The 26,949-nt window shown below is 58.2% G+C and overlaps 1 protein-coding gene across 1 annotated transcript in view; it reads left to right on the top strand.

Annotated features, from left to right (window-relative positions):
• Positions 1 to 26,949, top strand: part of CROCC2 (ciliary rootlet coiled-coil, rootletin family member 2) — a 78,299-nt gene that overhangs the window by 43,958 nt on the left and 7,392 nt on the right. Inside the window, 10 exon segments of the mRNA XM_030803712.1 lie at positions 4,836 to 4,949; positions 8,362 to 8,505; positions 12,367 to 12,584; positions 13,293 to 13,452; positions 14,149 to 14,286; positions 14,404 to 14,761; positions 14,992 to 15,176; positions 16,088 to 16,208; positions 16,868 to 17,001; positions 26,449 to 26,598. Of these exon segments, the coding sequence (XP_030659572.1) occupies positions 4,836 to 4,949; positions 8,362 to 8,505; positions 12,367 to 12,584; positions 13,293 to 13,452; positions 14,149 to 14,286; positions 14,404 to 14,761; positions 14,992 to 15,176; positions 16,088 to 16,208; positions 16,868 to 17,001; positions 26,449 to 26,598 (1,722 nt within the window).

Raw genomic sequence — 26,949 nt, forward strand, 5'->3', positions numbered from 1 at the left:
TCCATTCATCCACCCACCTACCCATCCATCCATCCATCCACCCATCCACCCACCTACCCGTTCATCCATCCATCTCTCCATCCATTCACCCATCCATCCATTTATCCATCCATCATCCACCCATCCATCCACCCATCCACCCGCTCATCCATCCATCTACCCATTCACCTCCTCATCCATCCATCCACCCATCCACCTGTTCATCCATCCATCCCATCCCTCCCATCCTCCATCCACCTGCCCATCCATCCATCCATACACTCATCCACACACCTACCCCATCCATCCCCCATCCCCCCCCCCCCCCCCCCCCCCCCCCCCCCCCCCCCCCCCCCCCCCCCCCCCCCCCCCCCCCCCACCCACCACCCATCCATCCATCCATCTGTCCATTCATCTATCTATCCACCCATCCATCCATGCACTTGAATGTCCCTCCACGCACTTGTCATCATCCACCCACTCACTTGAATATCCATTCTTCTTTCCACACACTTTTCTATCCACCCAGATATATGGCCATGCATCCACATTCCTAGCTGTCCATCCACACACCTCACCATCCATGCAATCATTCATCAGTTCATTTGACTATCCATTCAACTATCCATGCACCCAACCTTCCATCCACACAGCTATCCACAACCCATCTGACCATCCATCCATCCATCCACTTAACATCCTTTCATCTGTTCACAAACTCAGCTGTCGAGCCACATATCCAACCATCCATCCATGTGTCTATTCATCCATCCACCTGGATCTGCCAACCAGCCTGTCATCCAATCATCCATCAGTGTATCCAACTCAAACACCAAGCCAAGCACACAACTACCAGCCACACATCTGGCCATCCTTCCATCCCACCAGCAGTTGAGACTCAGCCACTAGCCCTATAAAAGCTACCCTGAGTCTAGGCTGTTCTAGCATATCATGCTACCCTGAAGAATTCACTGTCGAGTGAAAGGAATGGACACATGAACACGTCCACATTGTGTCACGTGGGGTGATAAGGACTATAAGATGTTGGTACAAATTACAGGCCGGGTGCTGTGGCTCACACCTGTAATCTCAGCACTTTGGGAGGCCGAGGTGGGTGGATCACTTGAGGTCAGGAGTTCAAAACTAGCCTGGCCAACATAGTGAAACCCAGTCTCTACTAGAACTACAAAAAATTAGCCGGGCATGGTGGTGGGGACCTGTAATCCCAGCTATTTGGGAGGCTGAGGCAAGAGAATAACTTGAACTCAGGAGGCGAGGTTGCAGTGAGCCGAGATCCAGAGACTCCTTCTCAAAAAAAAAAAAAAAAAAAAAGACAAAATGCAGGAGGAGTTACAGTAGCCAAAATAGCCAAGATTTATTGTCAAACTCTCTGCATTTAATATTTGATTCCTGCAACACTCTGAGGCACATGCTCTAATTATCCCTATATTACTGGTGAGAAAACTAAGGTCCACAAATGTTGAATGCCTTGCACAGGGTTGTGCAGTGCACCTGCTGGGCACCGAGCTCTGTGCTCTTAACTGCCCCACTACTCTGCATCCTTAGATAGAGGAAGGGAAGGCCTTACAGGGGGAATAGTAGTGTTGAGTGGAGAGGACGTGGACATTGGCAGGATGTCTGGGGATTGCATGAAGTTCTGCACAGCTGCCAGGCTGCACGTGAGTGGAAGCAGTGAGAGAGGTGTGCAGTGGAGCTGGGACGGGCCTTGGGCGCCAGCATCAGGTGATAGGGAGCCAGTGGATGTTCTTGAGCAGGGGTGCTATGATAGGAGTTAGGCAGAAAAGAGTCTGGGGCCAGGAGACTGGGGAGAGGCTGAGGCAGGGTCCACGCAAGAGGGGCTGAGAGCCAGGCAAAGGAGGAGAAAGCTAAGTTCAAAGCCCCTTGGGAGGTGGTGATATTATTCCCATTGGATATATGAGAAAAGACGCTCCAGGGGAAGCAACACATCTGGGGAGTGGGTGGCCCGTCAAGGCCCCCATGCAGCCCTTCATTCCCATCCGAGACCAACCACTGGGCAACGTGGCCTGTTCTCATGTGATTATTTAATCCCAGCTTCCCAGTGGCACACACAGCCTCCAAGAGAGGGGACCTCTGTCAAACAGGAGTGCAGGCTTGGTGGCTCATGCCTATGATCCCAGCACTTTGGGAGGCTGAAGCCAGCGGATCATCTGAGGTCAGGAGATCAAGACCAGCCTGGCCAACATGGTGAAGTCCTGTCTCTACTAAAAAAAAAACTACAAAAATTAGCTGGTTGTGGTGGTGGGTGCCTGTAATCCCCGCTACTCAGGAGGCTGAGGCAGGATAATTGCTTGAACCCAGGAGATTCTCACTGAGATTGCAGTGAGCAGAGATCACGCCACTGCATTCCAGCCTGGGGTGACAGAGCGAGACTCCATCTCAAAAAAAAAAACAGGAGCGCAGGCTAAGAGGGCAGACAGACACCATGTGCTAGTGCCCTCCCTCCCCTGGACCCACAGCAGAACCACAATAAGGGGCACCCCAGGGGCACAGCACAGACGGGCTGGCCTGTGGGGAGCCCTTGCCGGTGCAGCAAGTGAGCTTTCCGGGGACCTCTGCTAGGCCAGCTGCCCTTTATTCTAGGCGGCCTGTGTGGAGAAATTGAGTGGAGAAGTGGGGCTGCGGGGTCTAGCAGGAAACTTCCCCACACTTCCCTGAGGAACCTGTGATGACCCAGTCACAAAACAGTCTTTGGGGATCTATTTCTGTAACAAAGAAGAGGAATTATATGTGGAGCAAGAGCCAAAGACCTGGAGCCGCTGACCCAGGAGGGGCTGTCTCCACCGGAACCCTCCATTCTCTGACCCACTGTGTCTGAATGGCGGCTTGCCCACGCCTGTCTGCAAAGCGAAGCCCTCACCCAAGAGAATGCCACACTTCTGTATTTGATGAAGTTTTGCCTAAAATTCTAATAAACACTCCCTTGCTGTGTCCAGTAATGAGGGGCACAGGAGGGAGAGACAGGGCCCCCACCCTTGCAGACCTTACAGTCCAGCAAGGGCAGATTCATAAATAGCCAACCGGCCTCCAGCTGAGCAAAATAAGCAGGGCCTCAAGGGAGGGAGGAAGGGGAGCAAGAATTTTTAAAATTGTTTAGAATATAGAAAGCCATTCAATGAAAAGTCCCCCACTCCTGCCCCTCCCCTTCACTAGGCCACTCAGGGAACAGTTGTCCTTTCTCTTTGATTCCTCTGTAATCGGCCCATGCAATTCTGACCCAGAGAGCACAGACCCCACAGGGCACGGTCCTCAACAGGACGCCGTCTCTCAGACACCATCCACAAGCCCGGGGGTCTCCAGGCCACCCACACTTCTGACCACCTGACTACAAGTTTGGGGTTCCCATGATCCTCTCAGGTTCAGCCCTTCACTAGAATGACTCACAGAACTCAGGAAAGCCTCTTGTTACTCTTAGAGTTTCATTATCAAATATGGAATTCGAGACCAGCCAGAAGAGGAGACACGCGGGCAAGGTGGGCACGTCACAGACAGGGGCTGCTGCGCCCTCCCCGTGGAGCCAGCCCAGCACCTTCCTGCACCCCGGTGTGCTCAGCAGCCAGGAGGCTCCACTGCACTTTGGTGTCCAGAGTTTTATTGGGGTTTCACTGTGTAACGTGATCGGTGGAGTGACTGGTTATGTGATTGAAGCCCACTTCTCTGACTGCTGGGAGGCTGGGCTGACATCCCGTGGCTCAAAGCCCCAACCCTCTAATAATGGTGTTTCAGCAGACAGTCCCCATCCTGAAATTCAGTAGGAGCCCACCCTGAGTCACCTCATTAGCATAAACTCAGGTGTGGTCCCAGAGGCCCGCCAGGAATAATGCAGACACTCCACACTTTTGAGAAACCCCCAGGGTTTAGAAGCTTCCTCCAAGGACCCAGGACAAAGACCTGATACATCTTCTGTTATGCAACACCCTCCAAAGATTGCTTGCAAACAGAAATATACAGCGTTACCTCCCCAGCACTGCATTTTTAATACAAAGGGAATGAAAAGTCCACGCCAGCTCCTGGGCTTTCCTCTTCTCAATTATCAAAGCATCTCGGTGGCCTTTCCCAGCTGTGTATCTGCAGCTTTGTTCTTCTGTTTCTGGGCTGCGTGCTGAGCTGCCAGGACTGGGTCTTCCTGTGGCCGGCTGTTCCTCCTTCCATGGGTGTCTGGGTTGCCTCCAGCTTTGTTGCCATTACGGCAGTGTCACAGACATTGGTGACACATTGGTGACACTGTGCATAGGTCAGCCCACACAGGTGCACGCATGTCTCTGGGCTGCCCTCCCCCAAATGGGCCTGGGCATAGAGAGAATATACATGTGTGGATTTGACAGGCATTGCTTCCACAGCCTGGTCCGCGGAGCAGCATATGCCGCCCTTGGAGCTGAGGGTGTCTCTCCCACACCATCAGGGAGATGGAGCATTTTCGGGCTTTTAAGCTTCCTTCTCTGCACTGCAGCAAGTGTTGCCTAGAGGGATGGGGGTGGCTCATGAAGACCCCCAAACTGCATGGAAAGGGCAGGATCTTGGACAGGCAGAGGAAGGGGAGGATACCCCAGGGACGTGCCTAAGCGCAGACACAGAGGTGGGACGATGTCGGACAGAGGGCAGGCGCTCAGAGGGTGAAAGGGCCCAGGGCCCAGGGCTGCCTCTGTGGGAGCCGCCTCTCCTCTCCAGTGGCAGGGATGTGCAGACAGGAACGTGAACATGCTATGTCCAGGAGAGGCTCTGCACTCGGCATCCTGCCACAGCCTCTCCTTAGAGGAGGCCTCATCCCTCCCCCGAGACTCCCCAACGCTCTCACAAGCATACCCTGTCCTGTCCAGGCCCTGTCCCTGAAAGAAACAGAGCGCAGCCTTCTGAGCGAGGAGCTCTCCAGGGCCAGGAGGGCGCTGGAGCGGGTACGGCAGGAGGCACAGAGCCAGCAGGAGCGAGCGCAGGTGAGCCCCAGCCCCATGCAGCCCAGCCACATGCACAGCCAAGCAGGTGCTGGCAGACCCCAGGGGGCCTGGTCCCAGTGGCATGACCGTCTCCATCCCCTCCCTTCCTGAGCCTCAGTTTCCCCCAGGTGCCTCCAGGGCTTCCGGTGGGAGGGGCACTCAATGGGCAGGAAAGGTCCGAGTGAGCCAAAGCAGTGGGCACCACGACTTTACCTGGCTCAGGTCTCCCTTAGCTTCAGGGCTGGCAGGGGCCAGAGAGGGGAGGCCTGGCCCAGCTGGGGGCCTCCCATGAGCCAGCAGCAGCGAGTGGCTGAGCCTGTTTGTGCACTGGAGCTGCTTGTAGAAAAGCACAGCTGGGGACATGGGCACCAGCCTCGTGGAATTCACTCACCAGAGAGATCCTTCCAAAGGAGAAACTGAACCAGAGGCAGCTGGCCCTGCACCAGAGGAAACTCTCGGCAGGAAAGGACACCCACATTGAGTCCTGAGCAGAGCCAGGAGAGAGGCGTCCGCGGAGGGGCTAGGACAGCCCCCCAGGAAACAGCCGCCCACCCTCACCCAGTGAACAGAGGCCCTCCCATGCACAAAGGCTGCTGCAGGCTGCCAGCGGGGGTCACTTGGGACCCCTGAGTCCTCCCCTGGAGCCCAAGTCCAGGGGGCTGGGCAGGCAGCGGCAAATAGGGCACTGGGGAGGAGGGCTCAGGAGAGCAGGGCTTTGAGGAGGAGGGCTCTGGGGAGGAGGACTCTGAGGCCTGTGCCTCCAGCTCGTGGACAAGGTTGGGCACCCACTGTTATTGCTTGCAGAATGCCAAGGCTTCAGCCCATCTGTTTCATGGCACCAGGTCCTGCATCGGAGATGAAGAGACTGGGCAGGGCTCATAGGGAGTGGCCAGAGCCCAGCAATAGGACATAGATGGGGGCCTGGCTCACAGCAGGGGTGGCCAGAGCCCAGCAATAGGACGTAGATGGGGGCCTGGCTCCCGGGGGTGGCCAGAGCCCAGCAATAGGACATAGATGGGGGCCTGGCTCACAGCGGGGGGTGGCCAGAGCCCAGCAATAGGACATAGATGCAGGAGCTACAGCAGGATCTCCAAGGGCCCAGGGGGCCTGAGGAGGGGCTGTTTGTGTTGAGGTCGGGGCTGCTGTCCTGGTGGCAGGGGCTGGCCCTGAACAGACACAGGTGCGAGGGTGCCCTGGGCAGGGAGGGAATGGGCTCAAGGCACCGGACGCCACTCCTCTCCTTGCCAGCAACAGGTAGGATTGAGGGCGAGGCTGATCGCCAACCCCCAGCTCTCTGCCCTCTCTGGCTGCACACGCCCCATTAGCTCGGCCCACACCTGCCTCCTGCCTCTGTCCTTCCAGCTCCCAGCATGTTCAGTGACGAGGCCGTTCATTCCCGTACTTGGCTTATTTTAAATTCGGGTGAGCCTTTTCCTCCCTGTCCCTGGCAAGGACGCAGGGTTGGACACCTACCTGACTGGCGTTGAATATATGGCTCAGTGTGCAGTGAACAGAACACAGGCCATGGTGCCAGGCGCAGGAGGCAGGCCCCTTCTGTGCCCATTCTGAACGGGAGCCCTTCTCACTGACTGCACAGAGGCATTCGCAGGCCACCTGGTGGGGGGCCGGGGAGTCCAGGTAGCAGGGCCTTGGGGGATGCTCAGTGACTCGGAGCCAGGATGGAGGGCTTGTGCCCCATCCCCAGGGCACTATGCAGCGGGAGAGGGCGCTGCAATGAGGAGTTGGCTGCTGGAGTGTCGTTTCGCCTCCTCCTGCCTGATGCCACAACCTGGATTCCTAGTCCCTCCAAGCAGGGCTGCCCAGAGGAGCTCCTGGTAGCCCAGAGGAGCCTTGCCCCTCACTCCACGAAGCCCCACCCTGCTCTGTTCCTGCCCCTGAGGCCTGGAGGGTTCCACGGGGCCCAGGACGACCAAGCTTGGCATCGGGCCTGTGACTGTGCCCCTCCCTCCTCCCGACCACTGGCCCAGCAGCTCCCTTGGCTCCACCCCGTGGGCAGGGACCCAGGAAAGCCCTCCTGGGGCCCTGGGAGCTGACGCCTCTGGCTCACAGAGGGGCCTTCTCTGGAGCCAGTGCTGGCTTCTGGAGCCTTCTCTTGAGCTGGCCCTGAGTCTCCCCCGGACTCGGGACCAGGCCTACCAGCCAGCCGGCCTCCCTGGGGAGCTCGTTAAGGGTCCCTTTGCCACCTCAGCTCAAAAAATGGAATTAAAACTGTTGAGAGGAGCGAGAGGAGAGGAATGCCGGCCAAAGGGCACCAGGCGCCAGATGACAGGAGAGCGTGCGCCCCCAGGCTGAGTCACCACTGCCGCCGGGCTCCCAGCCGATGCCGTGTCCCCGAGGCCCTCACAGGGGTATCCTGCAGCCAGGCCTCAGGAGCACCCATCACTGACAGTGCTGGGGCATGCTGAGGCACAGAGCCATGGCCTGGTCACCCAAGATGGCCCTTGTCAGTCCAGAGAGACCAGAGGGGGTTGTGGAGAATGAGGACAGGAGGCAGCAGCATGGCTCCTTTCCCAAAAGCAGGGGGCACAGGCTGCAGGAGCCCCAACCCTAGCAGAATCCAGGTGGACAGGAGGGGCTCCCAAGATCTGGCACAGGGGCAGCCGTGTGGGCACCTGTGCCCCCAGGAACACAAAGCCCGCTCTGGAGGGAGCCATCCCACACCAGCCGCCCCCTGCCAGCCGCCTGCTGCTGCCCGGAGGCTTGGTCCAGTGCCCTGAGCCCAGGGATGTGGAGCCTGAGCAGGGCAGGGCTCTGACCCTTCATGTTGAGGACACTGAGGCCCAGGAAGCTGAGACCCCCTTGAGCCCCATCTGCCCTGCAGCTGCAACCTGGGCAGGGGTGCAGTGGGGAGGGCCTTGAGAGGAAGCAGAGTGGTGTCCCGAGGGGCCTGGGGCTTGGGGTGAAGTAGGTGGCATTTGTCCATGAACAAGGGGCCATGGGCCGAACCTGGGGCCTCCTGGCCCGAGGATCCCTGCTGGCCACACTGCCCCAAGGCCCGAGAGGACACCTCGGGTGGTGTGGGCGACAGGGAGCCGACTCCAGCTGAGCTCAGTCCCAGATGGAGGGTAGAGCTGCCCAGTGTGTGGTGGTCCCTGAAGGGATGGGCCCTGCCCCAGGGCGCAGGCTGAGCTGAGGGGCTGCCTCCTGCTGTGTCCATGGGCATTCACACATCACAGCTGTCAGGGGCGGTGGACGTCTCCTCATCCCAGCAGCCTGTTTGACAGTTTAGGAAACCAAAGGCCAGTTACCCTGGGGCTTGCATGATCAGCAGGACCCAGCTCCCCCTCTTCGGCCACTGTAACGCCTCCTGCTCCAGGGTCCTGGCCTTACCTCACCCTCCACTGCTGGGCCCAGCTCCCTGATGCCACTATGGGCTCCCTTCTCCCCGCAGGCCACCATCAGTGCCACGACTGAGGAGCTGAAGGCCCTCCAGGCCCAGTTTGAGGACGCTATCACGGCCCATCAGAGGGACACCACGGCCCTACACGAGAGCCTCCGGGACCTAGCAGCCGAGCGGGGCGATGTGGAGAGAGAGGTGAGGGGCAGGGCTGGGGGGATCCTGGGGATGCCAGAGGGGAGGAGAAAGCAGGGCAGGTACCAAGAGAGGAGAGAGTGGGGGTGCCAGGAGGAAAGAGAGGCTGTACCACGGAGAATGGAAGAGTAGTCCCTGGGACTAGGAAGAGGCAAACAGCCACAGGGGCCGTGGGGCAAGGGACCCTCACACCACGCACTAAGCCAAGCCCAGGCTCTCAGAGCAGATGAAATGGTGCCTGGCCCAGGCCATTGGCTAAGGGAAGCTGACACCAGTTTTCAGGGAAAAGAAGGCAACATTTCTAAGCCTCCTGAAGGGGTGAGTTTGACTTCGGGGTGAAAGTGGGCTTGGCTGAGTCAGGTGGACTTGGCTGAGTCAGGGTGCCAGCTGAGTGGGAGGGGAGCTCTCTGCAGGCTGCCATGGGTCCCGACGCGGCTCCTGCTGCCCTGCTTGTCCTGGGAAGGTGCACAGCACACCTGCCAGCTCCCAGGGCACTGGCGGGGCACACCTGCCGCTGGGAGGGCCGGCATGTGAAAGGGTGGCCAGAGCCACACAGCCAAAGGCTCCGGGAGTCCAGCCAGCCCCCTCGTTCCACACAGTTAAGAAAGTGGAGTCAGGAAGGGCCTGACTCTGGAGGCACTGGGGCAGCTGTTGCCTCCCAAAGCCCTCCCGAGAGACAGGCATGACCTGGAGCAAAGGGGAATTCGGACCCTTGGCCAAGAGACCCATCGCGCCATCCACGGAGGCGTGGGGAGGCCCTAGACAAGCTGGGCTCTGCCCACACAGCAGGAGGCATGGACTTCATTGGGCTGGACACTAGGGTGGGGGAGGCTGGATTTGGGGCAGCGGGCAAGAAAAGAAGTGGGTTAGTGGAGATTTCGGGGTGGGCCTGGGCCTGGCCAAGGGCCTGAGGTTGACATGGAGGCCCCCAGGAGCCACGTGATGGTGACGTGGGGTGGGGGACAGTCGTGGGCAGGGGGCAAGAGTGGCCAGGGCTAGGCTGGCCTGGGCTCAGCGGGCAGGCAGATTGGAGAGGCGTTTCTGAGGCGGGTTGGCAGGACGGGGGGACGCCTGTGTGTGGCGAGGGCAGGAGGGCACACGGATCTGCTCTGGAGGAGGGGAGGGTCAGCTGGAGCCCCAGCGGGGCCCACGGGACGGGGCGGCCTCGCACACTCCCTGGGCTGCTTGCCAAGGCTGGGGGCTGCGCAGCTGACCTGGTGCTGGAGCGAACGGCTGGCGCACACCACGCCCCAGAGGCTGGGCCGGCCAGCAGGGGAGAGTGAGGAGAGGGGCTCAGCCCTCCCCAAGCACCCCCGAGAGGCAGGCTGAGAGAGGAAGAGAACATGATTTAACATGACCGGCTGTTTACATTGGCCCCAAGGAGAAAGGTCTCCTTTCAACAGATTTCAAAGTCAGCCCCGGTCAGCGACCACACGGGGAAGCAAAACGAGATTGCAAAACTGGGGGCAGCAGGGGGAGGGGGAGGGGAGGTGTGGAGAGGGTGGGGGTGCATTGGTTCCGCTGGCCTCAAGGAAGGGAGCGCAGGCCTCATGGGAAGGTCAGGCTCTCAGAGGAGCAGCCCCCGGAAGGGAGCGGGGGCTCCCAGAACAGAGCAGAGTGCCCAGAAAGGGAGTAGGGCTAAAAGGTGAGGATGGTTGAGGGGGACAAGAGGAACGATCACAGGGAAAAGCAAGCAGAGCCCTTCCAGGCGCCAGGCTGGCCCAGGGTCACCATGGAAACCATAACATTTTTCACAACCTTTAAACTGGAGGAACTTCCAGGCTCAGACCCTGCCTGAGGTCCACACGTGTGCACACACATGCATACACATCATCCACACAGTGAGACCACACACACCTGTGTACACTCAACACTCAGAGTGGTGCGTGCATGCTGAATGCAGACACACAAGCCTCACGCACTCACACTCACACACTCATGCTGGAATCACATATGGACACCACACAGTGCACACAGGCGTGCACAGAAACGTGCACCAAGCACACACACGCATGTGTGCACACACATGCACATACGTAGTGCACGCACAGGCATACAGACGTGCACACACATGCATGCACACACATGTATGCACACCACATACAGAGTGGACACCTGCACTGGTTCACACACACACACTCATCACACACTCACACATGCACTCACACATACACTCACACACACACTCATCACACACATGCACTCACACTCATCACATACATGCACACACACATAGTGCATACACAGGCATACAGACGTGCACACACATGCATGCACACACACGTATGCACACCACGTACAGAGTGAACACTTGCACCAGCTCACACACACATCACCCACACTCACACACACATACACTCACACTCACACGCACACACTCACACACACACTCACACACCTCACACACACACACTCACACACACTCACCCTCCCCTGCTTTCCCTCCACAGCCCTCCTCCCTGCAGAGCTCTGGAGCTGCCTCCCTGCAGGAGATTTTTAAAAGAGGCTGTTTATACAATTTCTAGCAAAGAAATAATTATTATAATCACATTAAGTGATTTGGCTGTAAAATTCCTGTAAAAGGGATGGCTGTTCTCATGAGGCAGAGGGAGCGGGTGGGGTGGGGGCGGGAGTGGGGGCAGGCCCTCCCCTGCATTTGTTTTGCTTGTTTTCATCTCCTCTGCGCTGGGAAATGAAAACAGTTTCTTTTATGATGCATGGGCCCTTTTGCTGGTCCTTGACCTTCTGGGCGGGTTTCTGCTGAGCTCGGCGGAAAATGCTCAGCACGGTCATGGCTCCCACGTGTGGGGGTGGAGGGGAGCGGAGGGGAGGCTCTGGCCCTTCCCAAAAACAGAACAACAATAACAGCGGCAGCCTCGGGAGCCAGGCCGGCCGGGGGCCTGGACAATATCCCGTGAAAACAGCCAGAAAGAGGGGTTTGCTTTTGGCAAGCCAGCGGCTTGACATTGCGGACTCTTTGTGGCTTCCATCTCTGGGCATGCCCCACTGGCTACCTCCGCCTCCTCCTCTGGGACACACGAGAGCCGGAATGGAGCCTTCTCCAGGGTTTCTGGTCAGGCCCAGAGCTCAGACCTGGGAGGCAGGAGACTGGGCGCCAGGGCCGAGCCCCAGCAAGTCCCCACCCCCAGAGCGTAGGTGCTGGGGAGGGCCTTCCTGCCAGGCTGCAACTGTCCTCCAGACCCCACCCCTGGGTTCCCCCGGGCACTGTGAGATGCCTGGTGTCCGGAGCGGGGAACCAAGACCCTCCTCCCACTGCCCCCCCATCGCCAGAGATCCTCCTCCCACTGCCTCCCATGCCAACAGGGGAAGGAGGGCCAGGGGAGTGGGTGAGCCCCCACTGTGCCAGGGCCACTGGGCTGGGATCACTGTGCCAGGGTCAGGCCCAGCCTGCCTGCTGAGGCTGCTGCCCACACTAGGACAGGCAGCAGCCTGGGCACCACACTGTCACCTAAGGAGAAGACAAGACGCTGGGGGCGGGAGGTGGGAAGGGCCCCGGGCGGTGACAGTGCAGACACGTGTGCTGAGCCGTATCCCAGGTAGGCCTTGCTTACCAGTGGTCAGCGTCCTGGGGGTCCAGGGAGGCTGCAGGGTGGGGCCAGGCCCAGGGGATCAAGGTGGGGTCTTCTGGGCTCTTAGGCTGGCCCTGCCTCAGCCCGTGGAAGCCACCCTGCAGCCTCCGCAGCAGTAGGGATTGGTGGCTCCATGGGGTGAGCAAAGCGCATGGGGACCAAGTTGGGCAGGGTACCTGTGCCTGCCACACCACGTCAGAGGCCACAGGCCCCTGTGGCTATCCCTGGAGCAGCGATCCCCAGCTGGCCTCTAGAGCTGAACGGTCCTCCCCAGGCTGAGAGGCTGCGGGCACAGCTGACCGTGGCCCAGGAGGGACTGGCCGCACTGCGCCAGGAGCTGCAGGGCGTCGAGGAGAGCCGGGAGGGGCTGCACAGGGAGGCCCAGGAGGCCCGCCAGGCGCTGAGCGACGAGGCCCGCGAGAAGGACGTACTGTTGCTTTTCAACAGCGAGCTGCGGGCCACCATCTGCAGGGCCGAGCAGGAGAAGGCCAGGTATGGCGGCTACCCAGGAGCAGCTGGGGGTGCCCTGCAGCCTGCTGCCCACCCAGGCCGTAGGGAGGACGGGGCAAGGGGGCTAGGCAGGGGCGTCCTGTTGACTTGAGCCCCATCGATGGTGGGGTAGACATGCCAAGCAGGCCTCCCGCTGCCCAGTCCAAGAGGTCTGCAATGCTGGCCAGTGTGAGGGATGGCTGAGGACACGGACACACCTGTCCCTGTCCACAGGGAGTTCCCATCCAGCAGGCAAGATAGGTCACAGGTGGCCTCCAGGAGGTGGTGCAGAGCTGGGGAGCAGAGGGAGGCCAAGGGCCTGGCTGGGGCTCTAAAAAGGCCCCTGTGGGGCAGCTGGGCTGGACGGCACAGCCTTCACAGCAGGTGGCAGAGGTGCCAGGCTGCGCTGGATGTTGAGCGTCCGGGAGTGTGAGGGAGAGGGGGAGACAGGGAGGGATGAGGTGAGGAGGGGCTGAAGAGGTGGATAGTGGGCAGGGGCCATGCGGCCAGGCACTGGGACCTGGGTGGACATATGTCTGTAAGGTGACAGGGAGCCCTGCAGAGGCTGAGTTTGAGAACACTGTGCAGAGTCAAGACTGGGGCCAATGCCTCACTAGGGGAGGGCAGCTGTGCTGCTGGGCAGACCTGCTGGGCAGCTGTGCTGGCCCCCCCAGGAGGTGCGGGGGGCCCAGCCTGTGGCACCCTCATCAGTTTTAAGCGGTCCAAGGAGGAGAAGGAGCAGAAGCTGCTCGTGCTGGAGGAGGCCCAGGCGGCGTTGCAGCAGGAGGCCAGTGCACTGCGGGCCCGCCTGTGGGAGCTGGAGCAGGCGCGGGAGGACGCCCGTCAGGAGCTCCGGGAACTCCACAGACAGGTAGGTCAACATCCAACCAGGCACCCTCCCACCTGGTGGGTCCCGGCTCCTCCCAGGGGAGCCCCCAGCCCTGGCCTTGCTGCCGCCTTTGAACCACTCTGTCCCCAGACTTTGGGCCATGCCCTGCTCAGGCTCACAGGGCCCCTGGTTGGGTCTGTCCCCATGGGGCGCAGATGACAAGACTGGAGAGGGCAAAACCAGGAATGCTTTAGCGAGGAGGAAGGGAGCCATGCACAGCAGCACACAGAAGTATCCTACATGCAACACCTTCCGGTGGCGCTCGGGAGCTCAGGCAGGCTAGAGGGGAGGCCTGGCCTCTGCAGGGCAGGGTGCTGGCAAGCCAGGTCCCCCCGAGGCCTGACTCCCTCCCATCATGGCGGCCTCAGGGCAGTTGGCTCCAGTGCACCCCAGCCACTGCCCACACTCCCTAATCAGTGCCCACCCCGCCCCACCTGAGCCTCCTCCTTGTCCCAGGTCCTCCGAGGAGGTTCCGAGGAGGTCCCAGGTAGGTGTCTGCAGAGTGGCTGAGGGTGACAACTCCCAGGACAAGGTCTTTTGGGGGCACCTTAGCCCAAGCCTCCCTGAGGGTGGCCAGCTGCCTTCAAGGGACATGTGAGCAGAGGCAGGAGGCAGGGAGGCTGCCTGGGTTCCAGCACAGAGACCAGTGACCCTGTCCGTGCGGCCCCACACTCCCAGGTGAGGACGCTGAAGGCCGAGAACCGGAGGAGGAGTGGAGATGCCCGTGAGCTGCAGGCACAGTGCTCGCAGGAGGTGCTGGAGCTGCGGAGGCAGGCAGCCAAGGCGGAGGCCAAGCACGAGGGTGCCCGGAAGGAGGTGGGAGGGCTGCCTGTGCTCAGAAGGGAAGGAGCTGGGCGTTGGGGAGCAGAGGGAGGGGGCCCACCCCACTTCCTCACTGTCTCCCACGGGCGCACCACAACATCCCTCCTGCAGGTCCTGGGACTGCAGAGGAAGTTGGCAGAGGTGGAGGCCACAGGGGAGGCCCATGGACAGCAGCTCCAGGAGCACCTCCGTGAAAGCCGGGGGGCTGAGCAGACCCTCCGAGCAGAGCTGCACAGTGTCACCAGGAAGCTGCAGGAAGCCAGCGGTGTGGCTGATGCTCTCCAGGCTCGCCTGGACCAGGCCTGTCACCGAATCCACAGCCTGGAGCAGGAGCTGGCCCAGGCCGAGGGTGCAAGACGGGACGTGGAGGCCCAGCTGGGCCGGCTGTGCTCCACACTCTGCTGTGGCCTGGGGCTCCAGAGACACAGCCCGTGGGCCTCCCCAGAGCAGCCTGGTTCTCTCACCAAAGGTCAGAGTCCTCAGTGGAGGCAGGCAGGCCCCTGTCCCAGCTCAGACCCTGGCCTGGCACCTCTCTTTCAAGCTTCACAACTCGCACAGTGAGGGACTCAGAAAGGCAATTGTAGGAGCCTGTGGCCGGCTCCCCAAGCTCCATGGCTGGGGCAGCAGAGAGGAAGGGGGAAGGGCGTGTATCTGTCACTGTGATCCTGTCCACGACCCCTCCGCTGTCACCTCCCGCAGGCTCCGACGGCTCCCAGGCTCTCCCTGGGCAACAGGGTGCCAGCCCCCCAGCCAGGCCCCACTCGCCCCTCCGATGGCCCTCGCCCACACGCGGAGGCCGCAGCTCAGCGCTCATGGATGTGGCCGCCGTGCAGGACGTCCTGCGGGACTTTGTGCAGAAGCTCCGGGAAGCCCAGCGGGAGAGGGTAATGGGGCTGGGGTCCTCCCGGCACCCCCAGGGGTCACTGGGAAGAACACCTGCTGTCCATCCATCCGCACATCCCTGGGGCTGAGGGTCAGTGTCCAGGCTGTCCTGTTTGCTGTGATAAACACCAGCACCACCGTGTCCCCCAAGCCCAGGAGCCTCGGGTGGCTGGAGGCCGCCCCCTTCCTCACACCAGGCTGAAAAGCCCCTGGAGCCAGGCCCTACTGTGACACCCACCAGGGCCCAGAGCAGGGCATTCTGCAACTCATGCCACCCCTGAAGAGCTGCCGGGGCTGGGCAACTGCAGGACAGAGCCAGCAAGCTCCCCTCAGTGCTCCCGAAGACCCCTCCGGTGGGGCCAAGCTCCCCAGTGGCTGCTCCTGGCTTTAGGGCTCCCACAGAACCACCCATGAGCGGCCCCCTCCCACCTCGCTGGGTGACTCCAGTGGGCAGGACTATGGGAAAGACAGGCAGACCCTGAGCCCTGGCCGGGGTCCTCCGTGCACACTCCTTCCCTTCAGCCCCACCCTCTCACTGCTGCCAGTCCCAGGGGGCAGGGTCCCGTCTGCACTCAGCCCCAAGTCCTGCCAGGGGCAGCCCCTGCCGGTCCCCCTGACCACAGGCTGTGGGCCGCCACCTGCCAGCTCTCCCACACCACACCTGTGCTTGAAACCTGGACCCTTTAGGCTGAGTCTCACTGGGCACCTCCACCTCCCCAGGCCTGCAGGTCAGCTCAGCTTCCCAGTGTGACCACCTTCCCCTAGCCCACGGCCCACCCCACCCGCTGCCCTGCCCTGCACACCTGCAGGCTAGACTGTGAGTGGCCCCAGCTGGCCCCGACCCTCTAGCAGACACCTTGGCCCTCCACCTGCCCGCTGGACTGCCCCTGCTGACCTCAGTCCTTCTGCCCAGGATGACTCCCGCGTCCAGATGGTGACCTTGAGCAGCCGGCTGAGCGAGGCAGAGTGCAGGTGTGCCCGGGCCCAGAGCCGCGTGGGGCAGCTGCAGAAAGCCCTGGCTGAGGCGGAAGAAGGTGACCTCCGTTGCCCTGCCCCGCCCACCCTGGGAGTGGCTGTGAGAGTGGCACCACCATGTCCCCACCACTGCCGGCTATAAGCTTTCGGCCCCTGGGGCAGCTTGGTCGGAAGGGAGCCTGGGGGCAACACCCAAACCACCAGGCCTGGCAAGGCTGGGTCAGCGCTTGGCATCGGAGTTCTCAGCAGTGACTTCCCCAGCACAGAGGAGTGACATCCACAGGCCCATCAGGGCCCTCCCGATCTGGCTCCCAGCATCCTCTGCCCCCCTGCCCCACCCTGGCCTCCTGCAGTTCCCACTGGGGGCCTTTGCCCTGGCTGTGCCCTCTGCCTGGCACCCTCTCCCCTAGACAGCCACATGGCTCTCCCCGGGCAGGCCCTGCCCCTTGTCACCCCCCTCAGAGAGGCCCCTTGTGCCCCCCACTGCCTCATACACACGAGTTTATCTGCTTATTGCCCCTCAATTAAAGGAAAGAGGCAGGAGGGAAGGAGGGGCAGGAAGCCAGGACCCTGGGGCAGCCCCAGGACTCCTGAGCAGTGAGGATGGACTCCCACTCCCACGTGGGAACCGGTCACTCAAGTCCAGGAGCACTGCAATGCCTGCCTGTGACCTAGGAGGGGCATGGGAGCCCCTCAAGCCACCCTGCTTGCCCCACAGGCCGGCGCCGGGTGGAGGGCGCGCTGAGCAGCGCCCGGGCAGCACGTTCCCTGCAGAAGGAGGCGCTCCGCAGGCTGGAGATGGAGCACCTGGCGAGCGTGCGTGCAGCAGGCCAGGAGAAGCGGCGGCTGCAGGTGGGGCAGGCGGCAGGGTGGGTCCCAGGTGGGGCACAAGAACAAGGCCTCTCCGTCACCCTCACACCCTGCAGGGAGGCCACAGGGCCGGGAGGTGGGAGAGAGGGTCTGCAAGGGCTTCTGTGGGTGTTCAGGGCTGGAGCCAGTGGGCCAGCCCAGCGGGGCCCTGGGGCAGAGGTGCAGGCTGGGCTGTGGCAGGCGGCTTTGGGGTCATCAGGACTGGGGTCGTCCTTAGCAGAGCTGTCTTTAAGGTGGTTCTAGCCCTTGTTTTACAGATTGGGGAAACTGAGGACTTGGCCCTGGTGGCACAGCGAGTGGGGGGCAGAGCCCCAAGTCTAGGCCCTTTCTTCTTGCTGAGGCCACACTGGCAGGCATGGGGCGGCCCTGGCCCAGCCTTGGGGCTCTTTATAGGGTCACACTGTCCTGCTCTCAGACCACGTTTCATTCCGTGTGACTCAGACACAGAAGGGGCCTCTCAGGAAGGGCCGAAGTCAGTGTCCCTACACGCCAGGTTTTGTGCTGGGGAGGCGCCCACTGGGTCTGAGGTTTTCAGGTGAGGAGCCTGGGCCTGGAAATGGAACGGCCAGGCCGTGGGGGATGGAGGCCCAGGCCTTGGTCCTCAGTGCTGACAAGGAGCCCCAGGCCCAGCCCAGCCCCACAGGTCCAAGCAGCTCCCGGGGTGTCCTGAGATCCTCTTGTCAGGACTGGGCCAGGGGACAACTGTTCCGCTCCAGAGAGCTGCCTTGCAGGCCCCAGCGGCCAGAGAACAGGTGCCTGGCTGAGGCTCCCCAGGGCAACTGTCCCCAGGCATCCCTCAACCCATTCTGGAGAGAGGGAACCAGCACAGTGCAGAGGGGACAGGGCACAGAGACCGGGGAGCCACTCCTCTCCAAGTGTCCCTCCAATGAGGGAGGCCTGGGTGAGCTATCAGGAGGGACGGCCTTGCAGGTTGGCAGAAGGGCCCCAAGGGCAGCCGGCTAGGCCTGCGCTGCTCCACGAGGGGCTCAGCCCCGGAGCCTGGTGGCCCTCAGAGGCCACCAGAGGGCTGTCAGCCCTCAGACTAGCAGGCAGGCACTGAGTCCCCAGTAGGCCCTGAGCCTCTGAGGAGGTGGCTTCTGCAGGGGAGAGAGGAGGGGGCAGAGAGCAGAGGCCAGGCTGCAGAGAGAGCAAGTTCCTCATTAGCCAGGAGTCTGGAAATTTCTGTTTTGGAAAGACCCCTCTGGTGGCAGCTGCTGGGGCAATAAGACTAGAGACGTCTGTGGAAACACCCAGGCGGCCTGGCCAGGGATGGGGTCAGGACTTGTGAGATGCCCAGAAGATGGGGGCACCTGAGAAGTCAGGGGACCTGGAGTGGGCTGAGCTGGGCCAAGTTTCATTTTATATGTAGAGTCACATGTATGTCTCCCACGTGCATGCAAAAATAATGTTCTCTGTTCACAGGTTACACATTTTGAAATAGACCTTCTATTTTATTTTTTGAGATGGAGTCTCATTCTGTCACCCAGGCTGGAGTGCAGTGGCACCATCTTGGCTCACTGCAACCTCCGCCTCCCAGGTTCAAGTGATTCTCCTGCCTCAGCTTCCCAAGTAGCTAGGATTACAGGCACCTGCCACCACACCTCATTTTTTGTATTTTTAGTAGAGACAGGTTTCACACCATGTTGGCCAGGCTGGTCTTAAACTCCTGACCTTAAATGATCTGCCCACCTCGGCCTCCCAAAGTGCTGGGATTACAGGCGTGAGCCACCATGCCCAGTTCTGAAATAGACCTTTTAAATCAACCTTTACAAATGCATTATTCAAATAGGCCACATATGATCCAGTTCCTGAATTTATCAAAGCTAAGGATGATGTGTTGAATTTTCCCACTACAATTCTTTTTGTCAATGTCTCCTTTTATTTTCAAGGGTATTTGACTTCTAGATTTCTTGACTCTTCGAATTTGAAGTTTCTTGGTTAACTTTTCCTGCGTGGCCTGCATGTCCTGTGACTGCTGTTTGTCTTCCTCTTGGCCCCTGCTTTTTTGGTGTTTGTGTTTTCAGCCTTCGTTTCATTGGCCTGGCTTTGGTTTCAATCCCACCTTAGAGTCTCTGCCTCTTCTGGGGGACTTTGTCCCACGTAGAAGTTTTGTGATAACCCATGCTCTGTTTTTCCTTAGGTTGCTCATAGCACACTTTCTCCTCTCCATGTGTCTTTCCTGCCTGTCCTGTCTTGCATGGCAGGGATGATTTATTCATCCTCTTTTCCCTTAGCATTTGCATCCAGGGCATCTTATGGTTGGGCCAGGACAGCGCCCTGCCCCCTCCAGGGGCCGAGGGTCTCATCCCTTCCCTTCCCAGCTGCACTGCTTCCACCTGTGCCCTAGGAGCCAAGACTTTTGTTCCTTAGAACTTCCTGCTCTGGACACTCCCCTCTTCCAAACCTGCCCCCCAGAGGGGCTCTGGGCTCTCCTGCCTGTAGGTTGAACTTCTCTTGGTGTCTGTGGACCCCAGGGCTCTGTACCCACAGCAGCCCACACCTGGTGCACTACTTTTTGCAACAAATTACTGATGACTTAACCCCACTTTTGAGCCCCCAGTCCCATAGGTGAGAAGCCTGGCATGGTGTGACTGGCATCTCCTCTCTGGGTCTCACAGTCGTGGGGTGGGCCGGGCCACCCAAGGCCCCGGGGAAGAGTCCTCCTCTGGGCTCATCCAGGTGCTTCTGGGGGCATCCGGGCTCATCCCAGTGTGGCGAGTCCAGCTCTTTGCGTTGTCGGGCGGAGCCTCATTTCTGGGCGGTCAGCCAAGGGCTCCCCACCCCTAGCCAGGGGCTTCCTTGGCTGCGCCACAGTGTGGCAGCAGCGCCTGCACCCCACGCCCCCCATCTCCACGTGGCTCACACCTCACGGCTCCCTTCTGCCGACACCTGAGGGTGTGCGTGAGTGGTTGAGACCCGCCTGGGTGGTCACCCTTTGCTTAACTCAGAGTCAACTATTCGCATCCACAAAGTCCCCTGGCCATGAGTCCAACGTAATCACAAGATAATGTCAGGGCCAGAGCTCATGGGGCCCTCTGAGGGCTCTGCCTGCCACATGGGTCCGAGCAATGTGTTACCAGCTTTGGTGAACTCCCTGCGGCTGGTATGATGGGTGGGGCCGCTCATGGCATCTCTCCTGGAGGGGCCTGGTTTTCATTCGATTCCAGGCTCCTTGTTTGCCTCTGAACTTGAGTTCAGATGGGTTCAAGAAATGTGCGGATTCCCTGGGTTCTTTGTGTTTTTCTTGTCAGTGCTCTTTCCAGAGGGGCAGCCAGAGGCCTCCTTGTCTTTGAAATTCAAAAGTGTCGCCAAAATGTGGGCGTGTCGGCCCCTTTCATTATTTTACCTACCCTGGCAAGCCCTCCCGACTTGCAGAATCAAATCTACCTTCTGTTTACAGAGGTTCCTTCCACTGTAAAAAAACATCTCTTCTCCTTCTCCCTCTTCTCTGTTCTTTTGTCCTGGAATTCTCAGTGTCCCAATACTGACCCCCTGGACCTGTCCTCCTGGCTTCAGTCTTGAATTTCTCCTTGTCATCTCAGTTTTCCCCAAGGTCCCAGGAGAATTTCAGGTCTTACTCCTACTCAGCTAATCTCAGGATCTGCTGCGTCTCATCTGCTGCTTCTGCCCCCACGGTGGCCTCATTCGGCCTGAGTTTTCATTGTGGATTGTCCACCTCAAGACCCCTGTCCTGTCCTCACCTTGAGAACACCAGTTACCATCTTCTGATGTGTGTCAGTAGCTCACTTCTCTGTTTAATTAGAGACTCTCAGATCTGATTCCTCAGATCGACTTTATTTTCTGAAACTCCAGTGGATACTAGTTTTGTGATTTTTTTTTCCTTTGGGTGTCTTTAAAGAAAGGAGTTCTGGCCTTGTTTGAAGTTGGAAGTGGAGAGGAACCCATCAGGGACTTTATGTGTCCCCATCCCAATATTTCAGGCTCAAAAGGAAGGCAGAGAGAAGGGTTCCAAGATCCCGCAGCCACAGGGAGCCATGGGGAATGTGGGGAGCCAGCGGTGGAGTTCGGGCCCTCCCAGAGTTGTTCTGTTCCTGAAGTGGGCAGGGGGGAGCGGCTCTCTCTGGTGCACAGACACGGACGGTGTGGTTCTCCACCGCCCCAGCTGCTTGCCTCACAGGGATGGAGGGCTCCCCGGGTCCCCCAGCCACAGAAACCCTCTTCTCTGAGGTCCTGGTGGGATAGCGTTGCCTCCCCAACACCCCTGCAGTTCCCTCCAGCCCTCCCCCTTCTGAGTCAGGGTAGGGGGGCATGAGGGTCCAACTTTGGGTCTCCACACATGAGTGCAGAGGACGCCTCTGACATTGATCAGAACTTTGTATGCATTTTTCTGCTTGGTGTAGAATTTGCTCAACTTTTTTAGTGAACTGTGCTAAAATCTATCATGGTTGTGTCAATGTTTTCTTACAATTCTGGCAATTACTGTTTCACCCATTTTTAGGCCAAGTTGGTTTCATCTGCCCTCAAGAGTCCTCCAAGTCCCTGGTCTCCAGCTCTCAGGAAAGTTTTTCCCAACTTTTTCTAATCTATTGGTCATTGTGATGGGTTTCTGGATTCAGACACACCTAAGTCACCAGAGGCCCCCACTTTTGACACACAGCAAACCCAGGCAGAGAGCTCAGGGTTGAAATTTTCTAGCCAGCCAGGGGGCTGGGAACACAGCCATGCTCCCTGCTGCCCCGTGCCCCTTGCTGAGCCAGGGGGTGCTAGGGTCCAGTAGGGCAGGCCTGGCGCCTCTCCTGGCTCTGCCAGGCTCCTGGCACAGTCTAGAGCCAGCTCTGCATTTGACACAACTTCTTTCACTTTCATGGGTTGGTTTTTCCCGTTTCACATAAGCCAATGTGTTTGTCAAGAGAAAGTTAATTAAAAACATATTTTTCTAATTAAATGGTAGGCTGTGCTATGCAAACAGTAAGATTCTTGTTTGAGAGCAAATCCCTCCCCGTTTCCAAGGCTACCCTGGGAATTCGATAGAACAGCCGTGCAGGGCCAGCCCGTGGCGTCAGGACACGCACGGAACGCAGCAGCAGTGCCCAAGTAGCTGGCCAGGTCTCTGAGCAGGCGGGAGGCCTGGCACTCACTCAGCATCACCCACAGTCTCATGCCCATTCAGAAAGGGCCCCCCATGCCACCCTTGGACTGGCGCCCGGTCACAGCCTCCGTGGCTCAGGGAAGCTCACGGCGTTCTTGGACTCTTGCCCAGGCCTCCTTTCCTCGCTATGCCCACGTGCCACACCCACCCCCCCCAGCTCCCCACATCCCCAGTGCCAGCCCTGCAGTTCACCCGCCTGTGGGGGCTCAACTCAGCCTCAGTCACAGGTTCTAAAAGTTTCCCGGGTCCACATATGCCCAAAGCTAGCCGAGCAGCTTAGGGCCGGCGGGGCCCACAAGGTGGACACTGAGCCACAGTCGGACTTGATTACTCTCAGTGTTTTGTCAAGAAATTTTGCATCTGTAATTCCTTTATGGTGACATATTTTTCAGATTTATTTGTGTTAAGAAAATTGTATTATTTTATAAAATGAGTTGGTGGGCTTTCCACTTTTTCCATCACCTGTAACACTCAAAATAACTTTTCTTGAAAGGTTCGTTGAACTTCCCTGTACATATTCCACAGCTCCTGTCATCGTAAAGAATACACTTTAATTCCCTTTCCAATCCCTTTTCTGTCAAGGGTCTGTTTTAGTTTTCCATTTCTTCTCGGGTCAGTTTTGCCCTGTGGGAGTGTAACTCATCTTACACGTTCAGTACGTTGCCAAAGACCTGCACATACATCTGCTTAGCATCATCTTCGTTATATACATGGTCTTGTCAGCAGTTACACCTGCTTTATATGCGTAGTTGTGCCTCATTTACATGTGGAGTTTTATCTGTTTCTGTTCTTCATGTTGGAGATGTGTTTCTTTCCCTTAATCTGATTTGCCAACAGTTCATGTTTTATTCCTCTTTTCAAAGAATAAATTTATCTCTTATTTTTGTCTAGTTTATTGATTTCAGCTTTTATTTCTATGAACACTCTATTTTTATTTTTAGTTTACTTTTATTTTTATTTTTTTGAGGGTCTCGCTCTGTCACGCAGGCTAGAGTGCAGTGGCATGATTTTGGCTCACTGCAGTCTCTACCTCCTGGGCTCAAGTGATCCTCCCACTTCAGCCTCTTGAGTAGCTGGGACTACAGGCACATGCCACTACACCTGGCTAACTTTTGTTGTTGTTGTTGTTGTTTTTGTAGAGATAGTGTTAAACCATGTTGCCTAGGCTGGTCTCGAACTCCTGAGCTCAAGTGATCCACCCACCTCGGCCTCCCAAAGTGCTGGGATTACAGGCATGAGCCACCACACCCAGCCAACACTCTCTTTTTGTTGTAATTTTTCTTACTTCTTGAAAGGAATAAGTAATTTGTTTATGCTTGGGCTTTCTCTTTAATAGTAAGAGCATTTAATGTGATCCCATTTTCCCTAATTGTGGTTTGGTATGTGTCCCATCAGTTTTTGATGTGAGTTCTTTTCCTTTTTACCAGTTTTCTAGAAGTTTCCATTTTTATTTCTTCTTAAATTTGGGGGTTACTTGAAAGCATGAGTGCGTGTTTGTGCCACTTTTTGTTGCTTACGTCATCTTCCTGGAGAGGCTGTGGCTTTGGGCAGGGATGACGGTTTTCTTTTGATCAGCGTCTGGGTGGATCTTTGTTTATGCTCCTGCTTTGTCAGTTGTTTATTGGTCGTTTGCTTTTTTGGTTTGGTTTTGTCTATTTGTTTGTGATGTGTTTAGAGAATACTGGACAAACTGATTGCAAAGTTTACAGGAAAGAATAGATGTTTGAGATTTTCCAAGAAAATTTTGAAAGTGAATAGTACAACAGGCTATAATGCTAGTATGGTCAAAGCAGGAGAGGCTGGTAGAATAGATACAGAGGCAGCAGGGCAGGCCAGAGTCCAGAGGAGGCCCTGCCGCCATGAACTGGCACCAGACCCTGCCCTCTGTCTGGCCCCAGAGTCCCACTGTGTGGAGTGAAGGGCTCCAACCCTCTTGTATCTGAGGACTGTCCAGAGCTAACTCTGTCCTGTGACTGGCCTGAGGGCAGGATGGGGCAGCTCACCAGTGCAGGGAGACCAGGGGATACCTGCCAGTGGGCAATCGAATTGGCCCATCGTCGCCCAATGGATAAATGGGTATCAGGCTGAGGACCCCAATTCCAGGGCCCGAAGGATGGATTTCGCGAGTGTTTGTGGCCTGCCCTGTCCTTCTCTGTGCAGCCAGCAGGACACTTAACGAGGCCTTTGTCCCTTCTGCTCCTGTTCAGATATTCCCCAGCCTTCACTCCCAGCCTTCCATGCAAGCCCTTCAGTTGTAACAGCTTCCCTGGGGGCATCTCAGAGTCCAGCATCCGACCAGCCTTCTTTTTTTTTTTTTTTTTTTGAGACAGAGTTTTGCTCTTGTTGCCCAGGCTGGAGTGCAGTGGCGCGGTCTTGGTTCACTGCAACCTCTGCCTCCCAGGTTCAAGTGATTCTCCCGCCTCAGGCTCCCAAGTAGCTGAGATTACAGGCACCCGCCACCATGGACGGCTAATTTTTTTGTATTTTTAGTAGGAACGGGGCTTCATCGTGTTGTCCAGGCTGGTCTCGAACTCCTGACCTCAGAAAATCTGCCCATCTCAGCCTCCCAAAGTGCTGGGATTACAGGCATGAGCCACAGCGCCTGGCCCCAGCCTTCTTTTGGTCTCAACGAGACCCCTGTGAGACTGCATCATACCCATGCCCCAGATGGGGAAACTGACCCTGGAGCCCCGCATGCTGGCTCCAAGCCCAGGCTCATCCCTGCTGGGACTCCAGGGTAGGAGCCTCTGGAGCCCAGGCTCATCCCTGAGCACTCAGCTCTGGGAGAGAAGGGCTGGGGTTCTTTCCTGTAGCTATTTAAGCCCTCAGACTGAATCCACCTTTTCAAGGTTTGTTTTGCCAGCCTGCACACAGCATCAGGATTTAGAGCCAAAGGGACACAAGAGATGAGAGCAACTCGCTGGGGCTGGTGGGGCTGCGCATTAAAGGAGAACTACTCAATTATTACGGTTCATTCAAATTCCATAAAAGCTGAGTCATTACAAGAGGTTTGGGACCTCTTAAAACTGCCATGAAATATTTAAGCCGTATTTGCAGAAAACTTCTGCTTTTCTACGGGAAAATTATATAGAAAATTATAATTTTCAGAATTGCACAAAGGGTGAAACATCACAGTCTGAGGTACAAGGATTGTCTTCCTTCTTTTCCTTTTTTAAAGTAACAAAGTGTCGGACCAAAAAAAAAAAAGTGTTTTCAGAATCCAGCCACCCCAGAAGGAGCTGGCCATTTCTCCCACAAAACCCTCAGGAAGGTGCAAGGGCCGGGGGCTCATCAAGACCTGACCAGGCCAACTTGCAGCCAACAAGCTTCCAATGACGGACGCCTTGCAAGCTCCTTCACATGTCTGGGGGCCTCTCAAGGCCCAACAGCTGCCAGCTCTGGGGCCCAGGGGACACCACGGGCGCCATCCTCCCTCCTGGGATGACAGGGAGGCAGGATTCCTGCAAGCAGGAGGAGAAGGCGGCAGGGTAGGGTGGGGGCGCCAGTGGGGAGGCTGTGCACAGAGGGCAGCAGGTGCACGTGATCGAAGTGATGGCGAGTTCCCCGGGCAGTGTCCTGGGGGGCAGCTGGGAGCACCACGAGCAAGGCAGTGGCATGGCCGATGATATTCAAGTGAAATGCACCCTCAGCCGTCATGGGGTAGCACCTGGGGACAGTGAGGAAATTGAAGGGCTGTCACTGGTCCCAAGTGGATGATGGCAGTTTGGACAGGCTAAAGGCAGAGGGGCTGAGAAGAGGGCGCAGGGGTGAGGGACACAGCGGGGATCATGGGCCATCCCAGCTTCACGGGCTCTGGAGCTCCTGAGCTCAGTTTGGGACTAGCCATGTCCCCAGGTGGGAGCTGAAGCAGGAGAACATGCAGTGTGATGGCAGAACGGGCAAGCAGGGCCTGAGCCGAACAGGCTCCAGGAGCCTTGGGGAGGGTCACCTCAGTCTTTATCCTAAGGGCAATAGGAGCCACCAAGGCTGGAGGCAGGGCAGGGATGCCACCGATGTGCCCTCTAAGACCACTGGCTGCAGCAGAGAACCTGCCAAGCCCAAGCCTTTGCCCACACTGGACCAGACCCCCAGGACTTTCGTCTCAGGCTTCCTGGGGGTCCGCACCTTTGAGGTTACATTGCAAATACGACCACCTGATCAGCGCACTTCAGGTTGTCCTTAACCATGTGCTTGCTGTTTTCATCCCAGCGATACGGTCCTGCCCGACGGTCTAGGCAGATGCCCTGAGGTGAGGGTTTCCCTGCAGGGCCTCCCACCCCCAGTGTCTCCAGGTGGGCCCTGTGTCTCCCTCCCCCCAGGAGCAAATGGAAACACTGCGCCAGGCCCTTGACGAGAGCAGGAGGCACAGCCAAGGCCTGGCCAAGCAGGGGAAGCTGCTGGAAGAACAGCTCACCAACTTGGAGCACAGGTGCCAGAAGGCTGAGGGATCGCTGGAGCCCCTGAGACAGGTGAGGGTGCCCAGGAGGGCAGGGTACGCTGTCACCAGGAGGCAGTGAACAGGCCTACAGGGAAGAGGCCCTGTGGTCCTTTGCAGAATCAGTCCCTCAACATGAAGGGAGGCCTAGAGAGATGCTGGAGGCAGGTGAGCAGGCCTGCAGAGACCCAGACACCATCCAGTCCCCCGCTGACAGATGGGGGAACTGAGGCTGCAAGGGCCCACAGGGAGTCAGGGGGCTGGATTTCTTGCCGTACAGTAAGCACCCCTGCAACAGAGGAGTCAGCTGTGGACACGCCATTTAGGAGAAAATAAGTTGAGGCCAGAGCCAGCCTTAGATGGAACGACCCCGCTCTCAGAAACT

The sequence above is a fragment of the Nomascus leucogenys genome, chromosome 22a, assembly GCF_006542625.1.
Source record: "Nomascus leucogenys isolate Asia chromosome 22a, Asia_NLE_v1, whole genome shotgun sequence".
Taxonomy (NCBI): Eukaryota; Metazoa; Chordata; class Mammalia; order Primates; family Hylobatidae; genus Nomascus; species Nomascus leucogenys.